The sequence below is a fragment of the Merops nubicus genome, unplaced genomic scaffold (assembly GCF_000691845.1).
Source record: "Merops nubicus isolate BGI_N331 unplaced genomic scaffold, ASM69184v1 scaffold13401, whole genome shotgun sequence".
NCBI lineage: Eukaryota > Metazoa > Chordata > Aves > Coraciiformes > Meropidae > Merops > Merops nubicus.
Window position 1 is genome coordinate 66,019 of NW_008589103.1, and position 21,648 is coordinate 87,666.

General features: G+C 38.7%; 1 protein-coding gene across 1 annotated transcript in view; it reads right to left on the reverse strand.

Annotated features, from left to right (window-relative positions):
* Positions 1-4,263: 4,263 nt before the first annotated feature.
* VSTM4 (V-set and transmembrane domain containing 4) overlaps positions 4,264-21,648 on the reverse strand; it is a gene marked incomplete at its 5' end in the record, with an annotated part of 31,593 nt that continues 14,208 nt past the window's right edge. The window contains 4 exons of the mRNA XM_008949479.1: positions 4,264-4,474; positions 15,225-15,286; positions 16,117-16,229; positions 21,181-21,214. Coding sequence (XP_008947727.1) covers positions 4,349-4,474; positions 15,225-15,286; positions 16,117-16,229; positions 21,181-21,214 — 335 coding nt within the window. The remainder of the gene's footprint in view (positions 4,475-15,224; positions 15,287-16,116; positions 16,230-21,180; positions 21,215-21,648) is intronic.

The window sequence follows — 21,648 nt, forward strand, 5'->3', positions numbered from 1 at the left end:
ACTGTTGCCCATCCCCATGTGTTTTGTGCCCTGCATATTTTGCATGATGTCTTGGTACTGTGCTGTGTTCCCCCTCGGTGTCTGGAGAGAACTGTTAGCAGTCAGAGAAGTTCCTGCAGGCCTTTTCTTTCCTGAAGATAATCCAAAAGGATCAATGACTAATTTAAAGAAGAAAGATGCAAGGCTGAGGGTACCTACGTACTATAGCTGCTGTCAGCTGTGACCAGAGCAGCCCAGACCAGGAAGGTGGAAGCCCCAAAGGTCATCTTGTGCAGCTATGTGTACAGAGACCTAAATACACCACTGTGTTTTCATTTGCTTCCTTAGAGTAAAATAGTGCTGCAGACAAAATGGCTTACCAACTCAAATTAAATCCAAGGGGGAAAGTTTGAGTTCAAGTGATAGGCTAGCTGACATCTCAACATCTGTTTTATCTCCATTTTATCTTTTCTTCTGAGTGGAATAACACAAATTTGGAATCTTCTATTGACATGCTGTCTTTCAATCTCCTTTGCTTCCCAACCAAGGTAGTAAAATGGAGTCAAACCAGGTGGTGGAACAAAGCACACCAAATTAGTGTATTTCAGCTGAGTGCAGGAAACTCAGAAGAGCAATTGTTATGTAGTGGAATTTGGGAATTTTGTATTTTACCCTGGCAGGTTATACTGAAGCCAAAACCAGTCTTTGCATCTTGATGTCACTCAACAGAGATGTTTTGGAGACGCCCTCAAAAAGCAGAATTTGACCTACAAATCAATCAAGTGAGACCTCATCTTTTTCAGTCCTGCTGTGCCAGCAGAATGTGGCCAAACTCTGGCTGAAGACACAATTTTACCAAACTTCTTAATGACAAGAACCCCACAACTATGTTACAGTTATTCTAAAACAAATAATTTGCTTGTAATTACAGAGATAATGACATTCTGACCACACCTACCAATTAGAAAGTTGTAATAGTAATAAAACACCTTTTCCTTGGGCTGCAGAATCAACCCCCACACAGCCCACAACACTAATATGATTTACTCCTATTTGCTGATGGAGGATTCTAGTAATAAAATTTAATGTGGAGGAACAAGGTGCATTTAACCAAAGCTGTAAACATCTCTAATTCTATTTAAAGCTATAGGGTGTAGTACATTAACATTTAACAATCTGATACTAAATTGATGTGAAGCTAATAGAGCTGTATTTGCTAAAATTTCAGCACTAGGCCATGTTTTACCAATGACAACAAAAGGAGTAACCAAAATAGTACAGCTCAGCAGACTACAACTGCTGCTTAATAAGGCACTGAGTCTTCATGGGAGCTCCTGTCATAAAAGAACAGTGGACCACATTTAGCTCTGCTGCTCTTCTGCTGAATCCAGAGGGAGTTAGGCCATAGATTAATTTGGCCTTGCAGTTCCTCTTAGAGGGAGCTAAATCAAATTTATTCTGCTTTTCTACCACTAAAGCACATTATACTTAGTGAAGTTTTCCTCTCCATAGTCTTTCAAGTGAGTTACTTTGATACTTAAAGATGTACAATTAATTGCAAGGTAAAGGATGATGTTTTTCTTTGTCCAATAATATGATCTGACATTAACAACTCTGGGTTGTCATTGCATAAGAAAAAGCATAGCAAATGTCTGCTCAGGAGGATGGGAGTTCTCCTAAATAGCATTCCTGGCCCCCTTTCCCTCAGTTGGTCTGTCACCTTTCAGGATTCTGCTGTCATCTGAAGTTGGTCACAAATAGAAAACATTTTAAAATTGTGTAATTTTCTGCAGAATGAAAAATTCTGGGACTGTCTAAATGCTGAGTATGAGATACTCAACATACTGTTGAATTGTTCTCTAGCACGCAATAAATCCTACACAGATCAAGAGAACATAACTGACCAAAAAAGGTAATTTATTTATCTCAATTAATTATTGTTTTGGGGAACGATATATCAAACATAAACAAGAATATATAAAACACTAATACACAATGGTATTCATTAAAATACTGGGCATAAACATACAGTAGAGGATTTTTCTGAACGATGAGCACAGTGGCCAGTTGTATGTAAAATGAATGTTTATATACCAAACTTCAGAACTAATTGGTCAACTTATTAATGCGTTAGGGGTTTATTTTTAATTCTAAAGGAATCACTAATAAGTTCTATACTTTTCTAAGGCCTTCCTTACAGCTGTCTGCTTAACAGATGTCCTCTCTGAATAGTCAGTCAAACTCTGGCTGTTCCCAAACTGATTCCTGAATGTCTGATCACCCTATAGCACCAATTTTTTTTTTGGTCAGTAAGTTGATTGCTGTTGTCATTGAAAGTCCATCACCTGATCAGAGAACAAGGAAAGACACCATGCCCTTTTTGTGGGTGATTAAACTGCTGGGATAATGAAAAAGTGAAACAAACATCTTCTTGACAGCTCACAAATGCGAACATTAGAAATGCAAACAATTACTAGCAAACTTATTAATAAAAGCTGACCTTAGTTTGAGAGAGCTGTTTCGATGGGGGACTAGAGCTGGAATTAGTACTGTACAGAATGGCCAGCCTGAAAAGCTTTTCTTAAATTCTTTTTTCATACAAGAGATTTTTATCTAACATGGAAGCAGGCGAGTGCATTTTACACTTACACATCCTGGCTATACAGTATCAGATTATGTATGCTCCCTAATACCTGTTTAAAATTACCCCTGTTCATAAAAGTTAAAAAGCAGTTTATACAGACTCGCTTACTCTGGAGAAATCCTCCAAAAGGCAGTGATGTGATCTCTCCCTTTGTCACGTGTCCCATCCTTCCATTGTCACCCCTACACTCTTCTCCTCTGCTCCCATGCAGTAACAGGAATAAGGGCATGAGTATTCCTGCAACGGTTCCCAGCTATGCTCTGAGCCCTGGTGAGAAGTTGCTGTACCACTAAAATGGCTTGACCTTAGTCAGGACTTTAAAATTCAAAGCCTGCAAATGTTACTGCAAACTCCACACTGAATATTTCTAAATGAGTGGCCTGTCAAGGGGTTTCCTCACTGACTCGGAGAGGAGCTTGCACATGCCAAATATCAGATCTCTAGGGCCTGATGCTGAGCTACAGAGCCCATGCTTTCAAGTTTCCAATAATTCTGCAGTTACTCAAGGGCTAAAGCTTCCCAAGGGCTGAAAGTTTTTGTGCATTCAGTTCTCCCTGGGCTTTGGTAGAAAATGTGCATTGGAGATTTAGGAGATTAGAAACATCAGTCCAGCTATCCTTCATGACTTACATGCCCAGGATACTGCAGCACAGCCCATTTTCCATGAATGCATATCAAAGGAAAAAGAAGAACTCCTTCTCAGTTATCCAGAGTGAAATGAGCCTATTTCTTCACTTATGTCCTGAGCACTAGTCTTTCCAAAGAAATAACTCCAAAGTAAGTGAGCATGCCATTAAGGGAGTCTGCTCCATACTAAAGGAGTTGTTTTTTCCCCGCTTCTAGATCAGCAATTCAGTAATGTAGGCCACAGGAGGAAATTTTTGCAGGTTTGGAAGCACCAGTCTAAATCAAGGCCAAGAGCTGTGTCCTGGTTCTGTTGAAGTCTTTTGCTCGCTATCAAGTTTTCTCTGCTCCCCGTCAGAATCAAAACCAGATCAAATCCTGGAAAATATCCTAGGCTGTAAATATTCTTCCTTAAATCATTGGCATTTGACTATGAATGTTTCTCTTTTACTTTTTTGAAATGTTTGATTTCCAGCACTTAGGAAGAACTTCACTAGAAGTAACGTAAGTTTTTTAAAGACAATGTCATTTAGAAGGAAAATCTGAAGATATAGAAATCAAACCTTTTTATAACTATTTCTGGAGGGGGAAAAAAAGCAGGAAAAGTAATTTTAGCTTTCCTTTGCTGTTGAAAAAAAGTCTCAGCTTTACTCAGCTAATATTTTTCTGATGGGAAAAATAGCATTAAATTGACAAATCTCCTGGTCAGTGGACTTTGTCTTCATAAGCAGGCTGATGCGTGTGAATAGTGCCACTACTCCTTCCGAGGCTTGCCAAGATGTTGATGTTTGCAGCTGGAGTCATCACGTTAGCATCAAAGAGGGAGTAAGTTTTAGTATTGAAAATGCCTCAGGTGGAACTTCAGACCATTTAAAACAGGAGATCCAAACACTATGAAAGGTGTCTCTGGGATGTCACTTGTAGACGAGTTGCTTTTTCTGTGGGTACTTTCAACTACATTTTTTTTAAAAGTCTCATAGAAAAAATAGAAGTGCATGAATGGAAATTAAAAAGAGGACATTTGTACGATTTTTATAAATAAACAGCATAGCAAGAATTAAATAGAACACAGACAAAGGACAATTATACAGGGATGAACTGTTACAGCTTGTTCTCCTCAAAGAGTATCTGTGCATAGACTGTCGTACTGGGAATGCCTTTGGCTTCCTGAATCGGCTTCATAAGTTCAAGTTCAGCATATGTTAAACTCTCCTCTGTGATCTTTGGCTAGGAAACAGAACCAACAAATTACAGTTATAACGTTGTTACCACTGAATGTAAATGTTCTATAGAATGGGCTGTATTTCTTCTCTCCAACATGCTAATTCTACTATGCTGTTAATCATTTTAGTCTGTGCTAGAGTTAGGTCACAGGAGATAAAATAAGAATAATAATAAAAATAAGAAACAGGAGAGAGTAGGATTTTCAGGTTCATTTCCAATTTCTCCTTGTTTCTTAAACACTGAACATTTTAATTTGACAATTCAAATATTGCAGATGTGAAAGATGTGTGTCAGTTATTGCAGATTTCATGATTTAAAATATATCTACGCCAGATTTGCTTCCCAGCTGTAAACCTTGGACTAGTTACATTTCTAATCACAGCTACTCACAGTACCTCTTATAAATTATGTTTCTTAACAGAACAAAAAAAAAAAAAATTAAAAATATGTAGGAGACAGCAAAAAATGGATAGAATAAACTTAGAGTCATTCCAATGGGATTAGTAACAAACAAAAGAGTTGCTGTGGCATTGTACGTGGGGCCCTAATTCTTAAAAGGGATTTCAGTTCATCTGTAGATTAAAGTTCATGCTTCCTGAAGAAGGATGAAATGCTAAGGCCCTGTGCAAATGAAGAAGTGGGGGATTTGTTCTTTTATCTTCTTGTGCACTGTGTTCTACCTGAATATAACTGGTCCTCCCAAGTTTAAGCCTAAAAGGGCAATTAAAACAAAAAAAAACTATGCACATTTTTTAAGTTGTAAGAGTAGACCTTACAGAAGAGGTTGCCTCCCTGAGACCTAGAAAGGCTTTGCCACTTGCAAACTGAAAACTGACTCAGAGTTCATAAACTAAGATTTTCCATACAGTCCTTAAATATTATCATGAAGAAATTGGCAGTATTTTCCAATGCCAAGTGTTTCCTTTCTGTTTTATTTGCTGCAATTTATTTCTTTCTGATTTAACAGAAATTATTCCTGTTTCCTTGAAATGTGTTTGAATAATTATTATATTGTCTTCTGGCTAAAAATATAAACTTCTAATATCCTCTGAACTCAGTCCCTGTGCTCCCCTGCTTCCTGTCTTTTTACTGCTCTAGAATCTACTCATTTGGCCTTGACAGTTGCTCACACTCTCCATTTCAGATTGTTTCCCTATGGGTGGATCAGTTTACACTTTTCCAGCACTAATTTAATCTTAGATCTTCTCTGCAGGTCTGGTCCTGAAATACTTTGTGCAGCTGCTGCTGCAAGTGGTGTTATTGAAGTCAGTTGATCTGTGCATGTGAGTAAAGGCCATTTACAGGGCTAACTGCCTGCAGGACTGTAATCTCTGCATTTAATTACTCACACAGTATTCCCTACTTCCCCCTCTTCTGTGGGCAGTCCTATTAGATCTCAGCTTCTCATCCTCATTCAAATATCAAATGCTCCGTTCTTGACTACACAGAAAAGGTTCTGGTCTCGTCAAAATCTCTTGTGTAGCTATGTAAAAGATCTTCCTATGGATCCTAGCCTGATCTTCTATGTAACAGAAATAAAATCACAGATTTATTTTGTCTTTGTTCAGGTATCAGGACTGAACTATAAAGCTTAGAAAGACATCTGCCCTACCCCACCTTAGGCTTAAAGAGTTAGAAAAAAACTCTTGGTCAACCACTCTATTACTTAATTTTTATATTCTCCTGTTCTTTCTAGCCTGAGAGTATTAGCCTCAGTTTCTTGGCATGTAAGTTGTTTTTGCCTTTTATGATATCTTAAAGATTCCTTTTGAGATTTCAAAACTATCCATGCCCACCTATCCAGTAATGAGTGCAGAGCTAAGTACAGGAATCAAGTTGAGGCTGGACATCACAATAACCCCAGCAAATGTTGAAGATTTTACTCTTAGTGTATGATAGCACATCTAGTCTCTATTTGAAGGTATTGAGAGTTTTGCTGCCAGTTTCAGTGGATGTCACCTCAGAACCCTCCACGAAAAATGATACAATGCATGTGAAAAGTCTTCTAAAAATGGATCTGATAACACTTTACAAACAAGCTGTTGGTCACTGCTGGAGTAAAAGTATGCATTTCCTAAGACTGACCCAGTGCACCTTTTTGAAGTAGAAATATTTTTATTTTTCTGTAGAAATCAATTGCTCAGGGCAAGCTAAATCTGTATATGCTTTCCCCTTTGCTGTTTAATTGTATTTCATGTTATGTTTCCATTTAGAAAATGCCGCATGCCCTAAAATAGCCACCCCAATGCCCAGCTCATGTAAATTTTAGAACTAAGATTTATGAAATCATATTGTCCAGGTGTTTTATTATATTATCTCCAAATTGCATTGTTTTCCAGTGTAGATTATCTCTTTATTCTTACTTTATTCTATTATGTTGGGATATGAAAAATAACACTGGATTCCCCAAAACAAGTCATTGGGCAGTAGTGGCTGATGTGTTGCTTTCATACATTTTTATGATGTTCCTATAGTAAACATAATTTAATAAAGCCAAAACACACTAAATAAATAATTGCATCTAGAAAAGCAATAAAACCAAATAAAATTAGTACTTTCATAAGTGGAAAAGGTACTTCAATTACTGCTACAAGCAACAGCACACCATAAAATGTGTAGAATAATTTCCCTTATGCATATTTCTAGTATGTAATAATTTGATTGAAAATATGAGGAAACACACAGGAGGTTCAAAATTGTGAAGGGTATACAGTTTTCAGCAAAGGATGTGTAATAACAGTGTATGTAAGCCAACACTACTTTAAAGTACCTATGGTAGCCAGAGTTTTATTCCATACACTCTTCTGTACTTCATTTATCAACCACGTTTAATTTAATTTTTCTAGTTTGTTTGTCCAAAACCAATTTTTTTTTTTTTGAACAGGCAGCGAAAGAAAACTAATTCTCTGATTTCATCTCTCATTTGGATTGGGTAGCATTTTGGCTGTGTAAGCCTGGAATCCTGCCACCACCTCCTTTTTGGAACAACAACATGACTCTACTAACTGATGGGACTGATACTAGGGCAGAAGAGGAAGAGACAATGAATGACTGTCCATTCACCTCTTTCTTTCCATCCTGGCTCTTCACTTAGGAGGTCATTGGGATTTCTATGGCTGCAACACCCTTCCTGAAAAGTTAGATCATTATTCTAAAATAACATTGAAATTATTTCTGCGAATAGAATTCTATTCTTATGTGATATGTCTAGATACAGTCTTTGTCTTGTATGTCTGGTTTCTTCTGTTGGGATCACACACTTTGCAGAAATATAAATTAGGAAGAGTCACCATTTTCCACTGTATCTCCTGGCAAATGCAAAAGGATTCCTCTTCCAGATTTCTTTCAGTTTAATTGTAGTTTATTCCAGTCACAGGGCTTCCCATGGGCAACTATTCGAAAGGGTTCACAATCTGCAAAGTCTATCATGTGAACGTTTGAAAGAAACTAAAGTACGTGTATACATAGCTTTGATTTTATTGGGTTTGTCCAGTATATAAATGTGTTAGAAATTACCTAGAAGGGTTGTGTTTTTAATGAAAATTACTCTGATTTTTATGTCATAATTACCAGAATGCAAATTTTTGCTCTTTCTAGGCTTAGCTGGTTTGTTCCTTGGCAGCCTCAAGGATGTTTCACTGTGAGCACTGTCAGACTGAAAGTTCTAAGATCACTTTTATCCAAATTTGTAATTAGGTATGAAGAAAACAAGCAAATAATAACCTCATAAATTTAACTTGTCTGGAAAAACAGCTGATGCCAACTTGCACTTACAGATTGCTGAAATCTCACTGTTCCATGACCACAACAGTTATTAGAAAGACAACAAAATGTGAATTTATAATTAAAAAACAAACAAACAAAACAAAGACAAAAACAAAAACACCACATTCCCCCGATTCTAGTTTAATGTCAAAAATAAGTAGAAAAGGGCTCACTTCCTAATTCATTTCAGTCTTAAATATTTTTGTGATTACTGCCACAGACTGCTTGGAATTACTGCTGCAGACTGTGTGGAATTATTTGCTTACTGCCTTGGAATTCAGTGCCTATATGATCAAAGTGTGATGGAGTTTTTGTTTGGGATGCAGAATGACTGTAACACAGGATCAAGGCATGAAAATCATTTCTCGACCAAAATGAATTTTCACCTCTGGGTTTTCTGGATTTAACAAGTATATGTCCAAAGTTCCAGTCAGAGCTTCATAATATTTCCAGTAGCTCTGATGTCCTGCAGCAACACTTGAAAATGAAACCTCACCCTCATTGGCATGCCTTGTGCTCATGGGTGAATGTGTTAGGTCAGCAAGGATAAAGCTTTGGCCATTATGCATATGTTTGCTGATTTGATTGCCAGTGTATGGCAAATTGCCACCTATGGACTGGCCACACTGTGCTGTTGGGTGCATGCTGTGGTGCCAGGGAATGTTGTAAAAATTGCAAATGGGAAAGACACAGAGTCAAGAGGTGACGGTGAGTTTTGTTTGATCCAGTCTCCAGGAACTGCAAATCTCTCCAGGTTACTCCACTGTAAAAAGAGAGCAGTCCTGCCCCAGTGCCACAAAGTAGATCTTTCTTAGCAAGCACCTGCTGGAGCTACCATTTTTTCTCTCTCTTTCTCCTGCAAAGGCCAAACTCAAATTTTTGACTTTTTAATATTTGGGAAACATCCTGTTTCGTAGTCACGCTTGGTAAAGAGCTCCACAGGAAAAATATGGATAATGTCCAGATCCCACAGCTCAGGAGCATCCTGTGGCACTGGCTGAGCAAGTGCAGTCAAAAAATGTCTAGACAGGACTCTCCAGAAAAACTGGATGGGCTTCAGCCACAGAAAGAGATTGCTGCTTCTGTCTGCATGAATGCCCAGATGAGACAGAAGGGCAAAATGAGTGCTGCCTAAGGAAAAGGGGATACCTCATCTTTTCCTCTGCATACCTCCTGTTCATAAGCATCCTTTTTTTTAAGCTGTGCTAGGATATGGCATATGGCTGCCAGATTGGCCATCGCCGGAGTGTCAGATGTGGATGTGAAGGCAAGAACGTTCTGAAGGGAAGACTCAGCATGTTTGGTGGACAGGAAGCAACACCTTTGTCTGGGCCACCAGGACAAGAGGAGACAGCACATGCTAGCAGTGGGAACTAGGCAAGATTCTGCAAAATTAATAGTGAGAAAACTCACTGAAGCTTCAGAGAGAAACGGATTAGCTTTTAACAGTTCTACTTTTTGATACACGTTGGAAAACCACTCTCTCTAGAATGCATGCTCTTTCTTGCGCTGAAATCAGTAGTGCTCCTCAGGGCCATAGATACACTTCATGTGGAAACCCTACGAACCTCAGTGGGATGGTTCCCTCACTAAGGTACTAAGTTAATTCAGGAGTCAGATTTTTTTTTTCTCTCTGTTTAGAGCTTCGGCTGTTTACCAATGTCAGTACTTTGGTTGCAGGCAGAAAGCCAGAGATTCCCCTGGAAGAGAGGAGCTTCAAAAATTACGTCTGCAGACCTTCATGAGAATCTGAAGCTAGATCTGCAACATGGATTATCCCCTAGAAATGCAACTGCTGGACTGTAAGAGTACTGAAGTATCAAGGGAGTCATTGACTTCTCAGTGCCATAGCTGAGAACTTTGACATTGAAAATATAGGGAGTATGAATTATGATTTTCAGTGGCACTAAAAATTAAAAGAACAGATTCTTTCCACTAAGATACCTATTTTATACTCCCTGGAGTTTAAAAAAAAAAAAAAAAAAAATCAACTTCCCAGATTCCCTGGAACAATATCTACAGGAATTTGTGAAGCCAGTTTCAGCATTGCATCTAAGTTTTGCTATCAAATCCCACAGAATTTATGATAACAATGTCTGGGACAAAGATGATTCACTAAGTCCCATTGAATGATTTTGTTTTAAAGAAACAGAATCCCACAAATGTCAGGCAGGTAGTGATGCTAAGGGGTGAGCCAGTCCATCTTTCTTCATTAACAGAATTAAATATACCTGGCAGATATTCGTCCAGCTTGTTTTATCAGCTTTTGGGGAGAAGTGTCTTCACCTTTTCTAATGCTTTATTCCTTTTACTGTTGCTGAGCTATTCCTAGATTCTAAATCAACATTGCTGGAAATCAGGCTCATTTCTTCTTATCCTTCAAAAAGGCCCAGGGAAGTATTTAAAGGTTTTCAGTTCTCTGGTGACACTTTTATTATTCCAAATGTGTCATCACACGAAAAGCATCTGTCATGGGATTTTGTAAATACACGTCTCGGCACAATTCCAGCAAGAGATTTCATGTATTTATACAAACTGTTCCTTCTTGGAGGTAAAGATAGCGTTATGTGATCTGAATGGGATGGCAGGCATTACTCAGTAGTTTTGAGTATATTGTGTTCTCAGTGTCAACCTGAATGTGTAAATGATATTCATGTTCCTATGGACATCTTGTGTCCTAAGGAGAGACTGAAAAAAAAAAAAAAAAAAAGGATTCTTCTTCTTGAAGAGATAAAAATGACATAGACTGGATGAAATAGTCAAGCATTGCAGAGAGTCTAAGGAAAAAATGTTTGTCACTCCTTTGTATATCTTCTCTACAATGTCACTTGAAGTCTACGGAGATCAATAATGCCTTAAGAAATTGGAAACTGAAATTGTCACCCATTGTTACATATTGTGGAGGAAACAACTCTTGTAATTGGCATAGCTTTTAGTTTAAAATTACGCAGAAGAAAGGAAAACTTGATTGTTTCCGGATCCAAAATCCACAAATTATTGAACAGATGTACTTCACTTCCTTCTTCTTTCTCAAGGATAGGGCAAATGTTACCTACAGGTTAAGACTAATGGGGACTAATTTTTTAGCTGTGCAAAAAACTGACTAGCCCACCTTTCCTAGCTAGCTTAGGTAACTGTAAGTCTTTCCTGTTTCTCCAGTAGCTTTTACATCATCATCATCATCAGAAAATCTCAGTGATCATGTGGTACCAGGCCACTGGTGATCCAATCCACGCTGAGATAAACAATGTTGTCCACACTGTATGAGCTGAAGTTAAAAGGATGCTTCTCTTAAATAGCTCAGCTATCACCACTGAAAGCACTTGGCCTCAGAAGTCACAGAGGACCTGTATGTATTCTGTTGTGGGGAACAAGAGAAGCCAGATGCACTCCAGTAAAGACTTTATTCAAGAGGTTAGTCAGTGTAGGAACAGCAGAAGCCAACTCTTCAAGCAACAGTGTGCTTTACATGTACCAAGTGTTTGAAGAACTAAGACCAAGGGGATCATTTGTAATACAGGATATATTTATCTGATTTCAGAGTGGGATGATTATATGACTTAGCAGAGGCCATGTAAGTCAGCAGCAGAATCTGGAAGATGCCCTATAGCCTATCTTATCTGTGCAGGTATTTCTTGCCTTAAAATTTAGTATGAAAATTATGAAGTCCACAAAAAAAATCTGCATAAACAAAGAATGAAGGATTTGCTTTAACCTGAAGTCATGTCCTTTCTATTGACTCTAGTGAATTACACAAGAAATTCTAATCTTGGTGGTGCAAACCTTCACGAAAAGACACTGAAACCTTTTCATTTAGATGATATTCTATAACTGACACTCTTGGGCTGTGACAACTAATCTCTAGGAGGCAATAAAAGCCTTACCAGAAAATTTGGTTGAGGAAGTGTAAGATTTATCTCTACAAACTCAAAGGGCTAAGTACTTAAGGCTACAGCAGAACAGCCCTTAGAGAGTAGAGTTTGTGGGCCCCTAGAATTTTCTTCTTCCTAATGACTCTCGATGCTTCTTGGATGCTATAAAAAACATCCCTTTTTGCATTTCAGCATCTCTATTTCCTTTGATCTGTACACATTTTTCATTGATGCTAATAGAGAATGACACTGATGGGGAATATTTCTGCAACAAGGGGAGCATAGAATTGTTATTCTGGCTAAAGCAAAAGCAATATGACTTAAGCAGAGTTTTTAAAAGGCTTTACTCAAGGCTGTACAATTGAACATGATATTAAGCTTTCTTTCTCTTTTTTTTTTTTTTTTTTTAATTTTCATTGAGATTATGTCCATATTTTATCCAGGTTATTGTATTCTTGTAAAATTGTACTGCAACCCACTCTAGCACGTTAACAGCAAAAGAAATTCTCTAGCTTATTATAAACATCTTTCAAGAAACCAGAAACACACGTCCTCTGGAAATAATTTTACTGGTATTTAGGTTATTACAAAAAATTTCCCCAAACACTTGAAATATTTTGTAATGTTCCCTGATACTCCAGCTTGTTTGCTTAGGTTTTCTAGAATATTCTCCAGTGCACTGGTCTGGTACCTTCCTTGGGTTGCACAGGGAAGCTGCAGAAGAACTCCAGAAACTCAGAAATTTGAGTCTGTCTTTGCAATGAAGATTACCTAGTAACTATGTGTCATCACTGAAAAAAGATCTAGTGCAGACACCGGTTGTGCAATTACAGTTGGAAAGAAAAAGGGGTTTTATCCTGCAGAGATTTGGCAGTATGATGATAATATTTCTTTGCCCCAAAGCACACTAAAGCTTTAAAATCTGAGAAATTTTTGAGAAGTAAAAAAATGGAAAGGCAAGTTTGATGAAAATCAATATAATATTCCACTTAGATGAATTTAATGTCATTTTGTTTCTGTAATTATTACTATTTTGTATCTTTGATGAAACTTCCTTCAATTAATTTCTTCACTGACAAATCATTTAAAAGCAGAAAAAAAAAAAAGGAATTTTGTTTCTTTTTTTGTGAGAATACTAAAACAGAGATGTAAACAACTGTGTTGTAAAGAGAGGCAAGAGGAACAGAAACAGAGAACAGCTCTGAAGAGTGTCCTTCCAGTTTCTGAGTATGCCTTGCAGACTGACGTGGGCTTAGGCTACTTTGCACTTTACTGCTAGGTAAGTTTAGGTCTTGAGAATCCTTGGGATAATATTTGTTGGAATACTTTTTGACTTGAAACTAACATCCATATATCATGTGTTTTCTTCAGGCTGCACTGCTTCTCCAGGTGCGCTCTAAGATGAAATATGAAAGAGAAAAGAGCAACATCTGGAGACAGCTGCCAGACTCGAGCCCAACAGCAATGCACGAAAAGTGAGTCTGCTGGCTGCAGGCACCATGTGGATCCTCAGTCACGCCAGAGAAGACAAAGCTGATTTCATTGTTTGAAAAGGCTTTGTTCCTGTTCACCTCCAAAGTGTTTGAACCTTGACTGGGTTTGCATAGCAGGAAGGGAAGAGCCAACTGCTATTTCTGGCACATATACTTGGATTTATTCCAGGAAGAAAAAGCATCTGGAAACCAATTTACCTCAAGTTCAACATGTATGGATGTGCTTTATTGACCTGCAGGAAGAGTCTGAATGCCTTCACTGATGAGACCTAGGAGGGCTGAAGACTTAACTGGCTTCTGATGTAGCCACGTGCCTGGGCACGGTGATTATTGCACTGTGTACACAGCAAAGGGTGGCTGTCATCCCCTGGTGCCAAGTGCTCTCTGTGTCTTTTTTCTCTTAGCATAGTGTTGGCTTGACAAAATTCCCTACATGGATATAAGTTTTTTTTTTCACGGACTTTTAAGAATCTGCCTCTTCCTCTACTGAAACATTGACCTGTATGAGCAGAGTCTGGCCAAGGGGCAATCCCTACAGGACCAGCAGAGGAGAGGTGAGCTCCATACCAACACAGCAATATCGCCTAAGATTTTAGCTGAGCTATTCTGAAGTCACCTGGCATTATGCTCAGGTATCTTGGCTTGTACCCTGACCAGGCTGAATAGCGCAGAGTTTATTTACTGACAATTGGTGGGAAAGTTCTCAATTCTAACCCTTATCTGAAAGTGAAACCATCACAGAGGCATTCAGGTTATCCATATAGCCTAACTTTAGGCACCCACCTTCACCTGAGTTAGAGACTCTGGTCTCTATTGCCAGAGAAGTTAGAAAAGATTCTCAAAAGGTAATTCAGAGCATCTAATCTCTTAGTAAGTGCAACAGGCTCCTATCCTGACTCATTTCTCTTTTTATTGATTATACAGGGAGCCTAGCAAACCAGTCTCTTTATATAGGCAGCTGAAGTTAGCTGGCATAAAACTCTGTCTCTACTACTCCTGGATGTCTCATCCAGGTACTGCTTTGTTACTAAAGCACAGAAATATCTCACTGTCTATTTGATTTGTCTGACATATATCTGCAAGATTTTTTTTTCCAACACAAATTCGTATCCAACAGAACCTGTCATATGAGATGTTTGTGGGTTTTTTTTCCTTAATATACTAGAGCTATATACATACATCTCATTCCTGCAGTTCATTCCTCAGTCATTCCTGATTTACACCACTGTAAGGCAGAATCAGGTTCCCCAGTTCTGTCTTGAAAAGCCTCAAAAGCAGCATGACCAGTACAGTTGTGATTCTGTCAGCAACTGGTATTTTTTCCAAAGCACCAGCTGCCAGAAGCATGTGAGAATCAATATCAGTTTTCACTTAAGAATGGGTTAAATTGGTAGACAAAATGACTGCTAGAAAGCTGGAAAGTATAATCCAGTTTAACCTAATGCTCAAAATGAAAAGAGCCAAGATAATTCATCACTTGAAAAAATATTATTTAAAAAAAAAAAAAGATTGTATGATTCTTAAGCTAATTTATAATTTCTGAACCTAGATTTCGGGCAACATTACAGCAATTGTATTCAGAGAGGAGAATGTAGAGAAATAATGTTATAGAAAATTACTTACCAGAGTCAGTTTTCTTTGAGGTTTCAAGAGCTTAGGCTTAGGAAAATTATTGGCTATTGGAGCTATGGAAATAAATAATAAGGGATCATTTCATATTATTACCATTCACTGTAATTTTTAGTATATGCACTAGCAATTTATAAATTACATACTAATAGCATATTAGAAGCAAATACATGTACTTACATCAGAGTTTCACTGTATTTTACAATGAAGCTTAGAGCTAGTGAATTAGAAAAATTCATAAGATTAAAGAATCTGATATGTAAAATGCTATTTGTGTGCAGAAGCCAGAGCAGATATACCCCATTGGAAGTGATGACTTGTGATGTAACCCACAGTAAACCTTCAAGTCCTTTCCTTCCTCTTTCCTTGTGGCTCAGCACTGGCAGCGGTGCTCAGAAAGTACACCCAAGAGTTTGTGAGACAGACCCCAGAGGCAATTGCAAATCCTCTTGGAAAGTGAGGTCCCCGATAGGTTGGTCTTTATCTGCTCAGTTTGCTTGACTTTTCAAGTGCACCTGCAATTTTAAAAGTCCAGTGTTCTGCCTTCCTTCAGTCTATCCCCAAAATGAAATTTTATCTTGCCTAACTTTAATCTTCTCATTGAGCAGGGTAAATATTGCTACAGAGGTTCCTTTCTCTCATTTGCTTAGTGGGAGCCGAGACCTTTTGCTTGGACTCAGCGACCAGGTTTCTGCATAGCTAAACCTGCAGGGAGGTGAGAGCCTCGTCTCAGCAGCAGGCATGGGCCATTTCTTCCACCATCAATGGGAGAGAGCACGGGTCACCTCACAGGCAGAGCCAGTGGCTGACATCCCATGCTCTCTGGGATGTCCCCCCCATGGTTGTGCTCGGGATCTAAAATACTTCTGTATCTCTGTTTTCATACCTTTTGCTGGGATAGCTGGTGGCTGCTCTTGTTTCTCTTTTGCTGTCTTTTTCTTTACCTTCTTGGGCTGTAGAGGGGACATGCTTGTCACACTGGTAACTGTCTCCCCAGAGCTGCAAAGCAGAGGCCTATATGTGAGGGAAAGGTGAAGGCAATGGAGGGAAACACAGTTTGTCCCAGTGAGTTCATGCAAACACTTCACCTACTTGTGAGAGTCCCTGGCCAACAACTTGGATTTTGACCTGGGGATATACTAAAAAGCCTTTTACAGGGGTTGAAAATGCTCTGGGTCTTGTATTTTTTCAACCACTCAGCCCTGGCTGAGAAACTGAGGAGTCTTATCTGGCCTGGCACAGGAAATGCAAAGTGTCAGGTTTAAACAAGACCTATTTCATAGCACCTATTCCTTGGAAACATGTGTGACCCCACTGCTGCTCCCAGGATGGGCTTGTACCCATCTATTCTTGATGGACAGGGCACAGACCAGTTAGGTGACTCAGATAAGCACACACAGAGAGTATCTGACAAAGCAAACTCTACAGTGCAGTTTCTGGGGTAAGACTGGCTGAGGAGCCAGCAGGTCAGGAGGGCAGGCAGCATGTCTTCAGACAGCTCACAAACTCAGATTTGAAAAAGCTTCATTTTAAAAAGGCCAGTGTGCTCAGTGCATATAAAATGGAGACACTGCTGTAGTCTCTAAACTCGGGCGTGCTCCAGAACTTCTGTGCTGAAAAAGCTAGTAGGTACCAGGGAAGAGTAGAAGCTATATTGTGAACAGACTCCTGTCCAAGAAAGCTTCTGTGTTTGAACTATTACAGTTTAACATCCTCCAAGTCTGGCTTTTTTCACCCTTAGCGTCTTCCAAAGGCTGAGGCTGTAAATCCTTCTTTGGGTACTTAGGGCTTGGACATGCAGACAGGTTGTGGTGATTGTTACCATGTCTCAGCTGAGCTGTGGTAAATGAGAGTGCAGGTCCTAGCTTGCAACTAGCATGAAATATTGGCTTAACTAGTAACGAAAGAAATCTTAACTTACAGCTAGGGTGGGAGGACAGTGTATAGCAGTTACTTAGGATGACTGTGGTGGTGGAGGTGACATGGTAAGCAGTTGTTGCTCAGATGTATTTGACCACGAGCTCACCCTGGGAAAGATTAACATGGTACAGTTGTGGGAACCTTTCTGTTCTGTGCTGGTGAGTTACACCACACCATGTGATCCAGCCAGGGTCTCCATAGTCATAACAGTGACAACACTGATTTCACTTAATTTTATATCATTTGTCCCAAGTTGCTGTTCCTCTCCAGGTTCTTTTGCATAATGAAACAGTCAATTTATATTAATAGAATAAAATATTCAAACTGGGCCAAAGTCTTAACGCCAGCTAAGATGTCTCAGCTACTGCCCACACAAGAATAAGAAAATAACAGACATTATCATTTTACACAGCTGCAAATCCAAATGAATGTCACTATCATTGGTAAAATCACTCTGGATTTACACTTGCCTAGATTACAAAAAAAAACTCTGCTTTGCCGATTTCCCTGAGATCTGTTCCATATGCTCAGTCCAAAATATAGGTTTGCTGCCAAACTTTTAAAAATTTTTTTAAAAGGTAAAATATTTTCACAATTTATAAATAAATCGCAACAATTATGTGAACTGAGGATTGCATTAAAATAATTTCAAAGTCTGCCTGCACTATTGTGAACCTATCCCACAACAACCATTTGTTTCTATATTAAAATCAAAACATGAAATGGTTTAAAACCAGCAGGAAATGAAACTGATCCTGCCTGGCTCCATTGCCCAAACACAGCAAATTGCAAAAAAACAAAGAATACCAAAAAGGGGATGAGAATGATTTTTTATATGTTTTTTGTTTTAATAATCCATGATCATTAAAGCAGATGTATAGCTTAAAGACACTATTATTCAGATATAGCTACTTTAAGTACAAGATATGAAAAGACTTAGTGTCATTTCATTGCATTAGTTATTATTCCTGCTTTGCCAGTGAAAAAGTGAAGCTACAGAAAAACGTATTTGTTGCTGATGCTTCTCTCTTAAATGCTAGGGCCGTAAAGGGTTAACTAATTCTGGGAGATACAATAACTGTACTTGCTATCTTAGAACTGAGCTCCTCAAACCAAACAAGGAGGCTTAGAAAAGACTCCTTGGCTCTGTAACACTGCCTCTTTGTGAGCTTGTCTTGTTCGATGCCTAAAAGGAAAGTTAGTTTTTTATCTCCATCTCCTCCTCCAACCTCCTGGCTTCTATTTCAACAGTGTCACATTGTGCATCTCTTGAAGGATCTAATGAGTTTTTAGAGAGCAAAAAAACTACAGGAGTTTGAGGGAAAAACCTGTGGAAATTGTCTAACAATCATGGCACCAGATCATCAGTTTCCTTGGAGGTCATGGCTGTCCCAAGAGCTGGGAAACTGCAATTTTGGCTTTACTATCCTCATTAGAATCAAAGATGTGGGACTTTTCCTGTTGTCATCTAAATCAGCTATTTCCTCCTGTCAAAGGTCTACAGGGGAATGACAAAAAATTTACTTGAGAGCTGCTTTGATATTTTCCAACTAGGGGAGATATGTGAAAAGGTGCCAAGGTCTGACTGGATTCTCAGTTCTGATTCAGTCTGGAAGAATTTGTTCCTACAATGTTAGACTGGTACTGTGGAACCAAGGTGCCGACATGGACATCTTTCTGAAGTGAACCTCAAGTTATTTGGCTCCAGAAGAGTAATCACTGAAGGGCTGGAGAGTTTGAGCCAAAACAAATATAGAAAACAGAAAAAAAATAATTCCTGTTTTTAAAGCTATACCTCCTGGAGATTTCTGGATCTGAAAACTGACAAAATGAACAAGGAAGATAATAAGAAGGAGAGTATTTAAAGAACACAAAACCTCAGAAAATGGAATTAGGTGGTTTGGAAAACACAAAATAACTGTGCTTTTTATTTAGATATTTATTTTTAAAATGTGGGAAAGAAATGGGTTTTGGTTAACTCTTTTTTTTTTTTTTTTTCCTTAATTTCTTATTGGTCAAGTAGCAAACCAAAACCTAAACATTTGCTTTGTTCTACTCAGGAAGTCTGGATTTAATTTGCTTTTCTACCCAGGCCATTTTGTGAGACCTGGGGCAAATAACTTAGCCCTTTGTGCTTCAGGTTCCAATTAAGTAAAAAGAGCATTATGATGTCAAGACATTAAATATTCTTAGATGCTTAGGTATTACTGCAGTGGGAGTATAGACATTTCTTAGCCACCAGACGATTAATGTAATTTTAAAACTAGATTCTGCTCTGAGTTTGAAATATCACTAAGGGACCTGGAGCTAGACCTCTCTAATCAAGGCTGAATTTTGCATAGCACGGTCATTCTGACTGGCAGGAATCTCATGCAAATTATTTCATCAGTTTGGCCTAAAGGACATTTAGACATTGGGGTTTTGGTCTAAATGAGTTAAATTAAGTTAGAAGATTTAATTACGTTTGAAGATTCGAGGATTGCGCAGGTGAAGAGAAATGAGTTCAAAGGAATTGATGGTTTGTGTTTTGAGCAGAGGCTGGAAAATAAATGTAGCAAGTGTGAAACATAACAAAAATGATGATACTGGTAACACTTTCATAGTTATTTCGTATTAAAGTCCTGAAGTCAATGCACTTTAGACACATATTTGTGGAATCAGGGCTTTCATTAGCACATCTTGTCACACTGAAATACATTAAACCATATTTTTATCCATGTAGAGTCAATGCATTTGTTTTGCTTCCAGAGATTCCATTTTACAGTGAAGAAATCATGTTGACTTGTTTTCCCTGTGCTATTCAGCCTCATAAGTTTAGTGTCTGCAGTGGTATCACTACCATATCATGTAGTCCAAGAGAATAAGCATGAATCTGAAGCATGAATCTTTTTAACTGACGGTCATGCTCCATTTTTCAGACATCTTTTCAGCCGGGTCTCATTTTTCCCTTCTGCCTGTGTTTTCTACCAAGCTTCTTGGATTTCCTTCCCCTCCCCCTTCTTTTTCTGTTTTTGTAATTCCAACTTTGTCCTCGCAGTTAATAAAGAAGGGGAAAGAGAAAACATCCAGGGATAAATGAAAACTGCTGAGCTGTCTCTGTAAATATCTGGTGTGGTGCAATGGCTGGTCAGGGTCACAAAACAAAGATCTGTCCATGAATAACATGAAAGTTTCAGTTTGTGCTGACCTCTCTTGAACTCTCTGTTCCTTTGTTGTGACTTCACTTGCATCTCAGTGTCGATTAGGTTGAGTACAGCAATAATCCCATAAGAATTCACTAAAAAATTACCCTATTTGAGGATCTAGGGTATACTACACTTGGCATTGAATCTCATAGTATCTAAAAAGGTACTATGAGAAGCAGTATCAGTGATATTGGATTTAAACTACAAGGCTAGAAACATGTTTTATGTCACTGAAACTGGGAAACAGCTGTTCCTCTGTGTTGTTATAAGGCCTCCCTCTTTAATCTCTTTTGTTTGTAAAATACTGTCATCTTTTTCTACTGCAGTTCCAGCACAATTTATATCTCAGGAAAACCATACCATGGAAATCAGTTTCACACAATCAAAAACTTTTGGCAGTCAATGGTGTTTAAAGGGACAATGATTAATAACTGCAGCAGAAGTACAATTTTTCCCACCACTTGGAGTCTTCAGCTGGGAATAGAACTCCCTGTTCCTGGTGCAGGAATCTACTGGTAACATTGTTTTTTTTCCTATGTACATGGATGGTTTAAGTCATTACTATCTGGTGAGGTGTTGAGGAACCCTAGAAAGCCAGAAAACAATTTGGAACCTGAAGGAGAGGCTTGTCACTGGAGCACGTGCAGGACCTACAGCTAGACAGATCTCCCTTATCATGCACAGCAGAGGCTGGCTCACAGGCATGTCCATGAGTCATTAGCCCAGGACTCTTTATCCTCCTGTAGGCATTTTTGAAAATATTACTCATCTTCTTCAGCATACATAGAAAAACAAAACCAGAATGGGTGTCTTGGGTTATAGTACAGAAAAGTGTAATCTCCTACCTGTTCTGTGGGCATTTCACCAGGTAATGCTTCACTGTTAAAGAGGAAAAAAAAAAAAAAAAAAGGAGAAAAAGAAAGAAAATGTGGTTTCACACCAACACAGTTTATGAGTTACAAATGGGCACTGCAAATAGACCTGGTTGCTGAGACTGTGGAGTTGCCAGTTTGCTACACTGGGAGAGCTGCTAATCCTTACCATACATTATATTGCGCGTGAAAACACAGTCTGACTGAAAAACACAGCTAGGCTTGGGAGAGGGGAATGTCTCAAACAACACCAAAAATCTGCTGTGGAAATGCTGGGCAACACACATTCCAGTGGTCAGCCCAGCCAAAAGGCAACTTGCCCAGGAAAAGCACAGCAGGCCAGTAATTTTACTTTGAAGATTTGTGCTGCCTCTGTTTATTTCCAGAAGCCTGAAATAAACCATTCACCCACAGGAGCCACTGCTGTTCCTAATGTAGGCT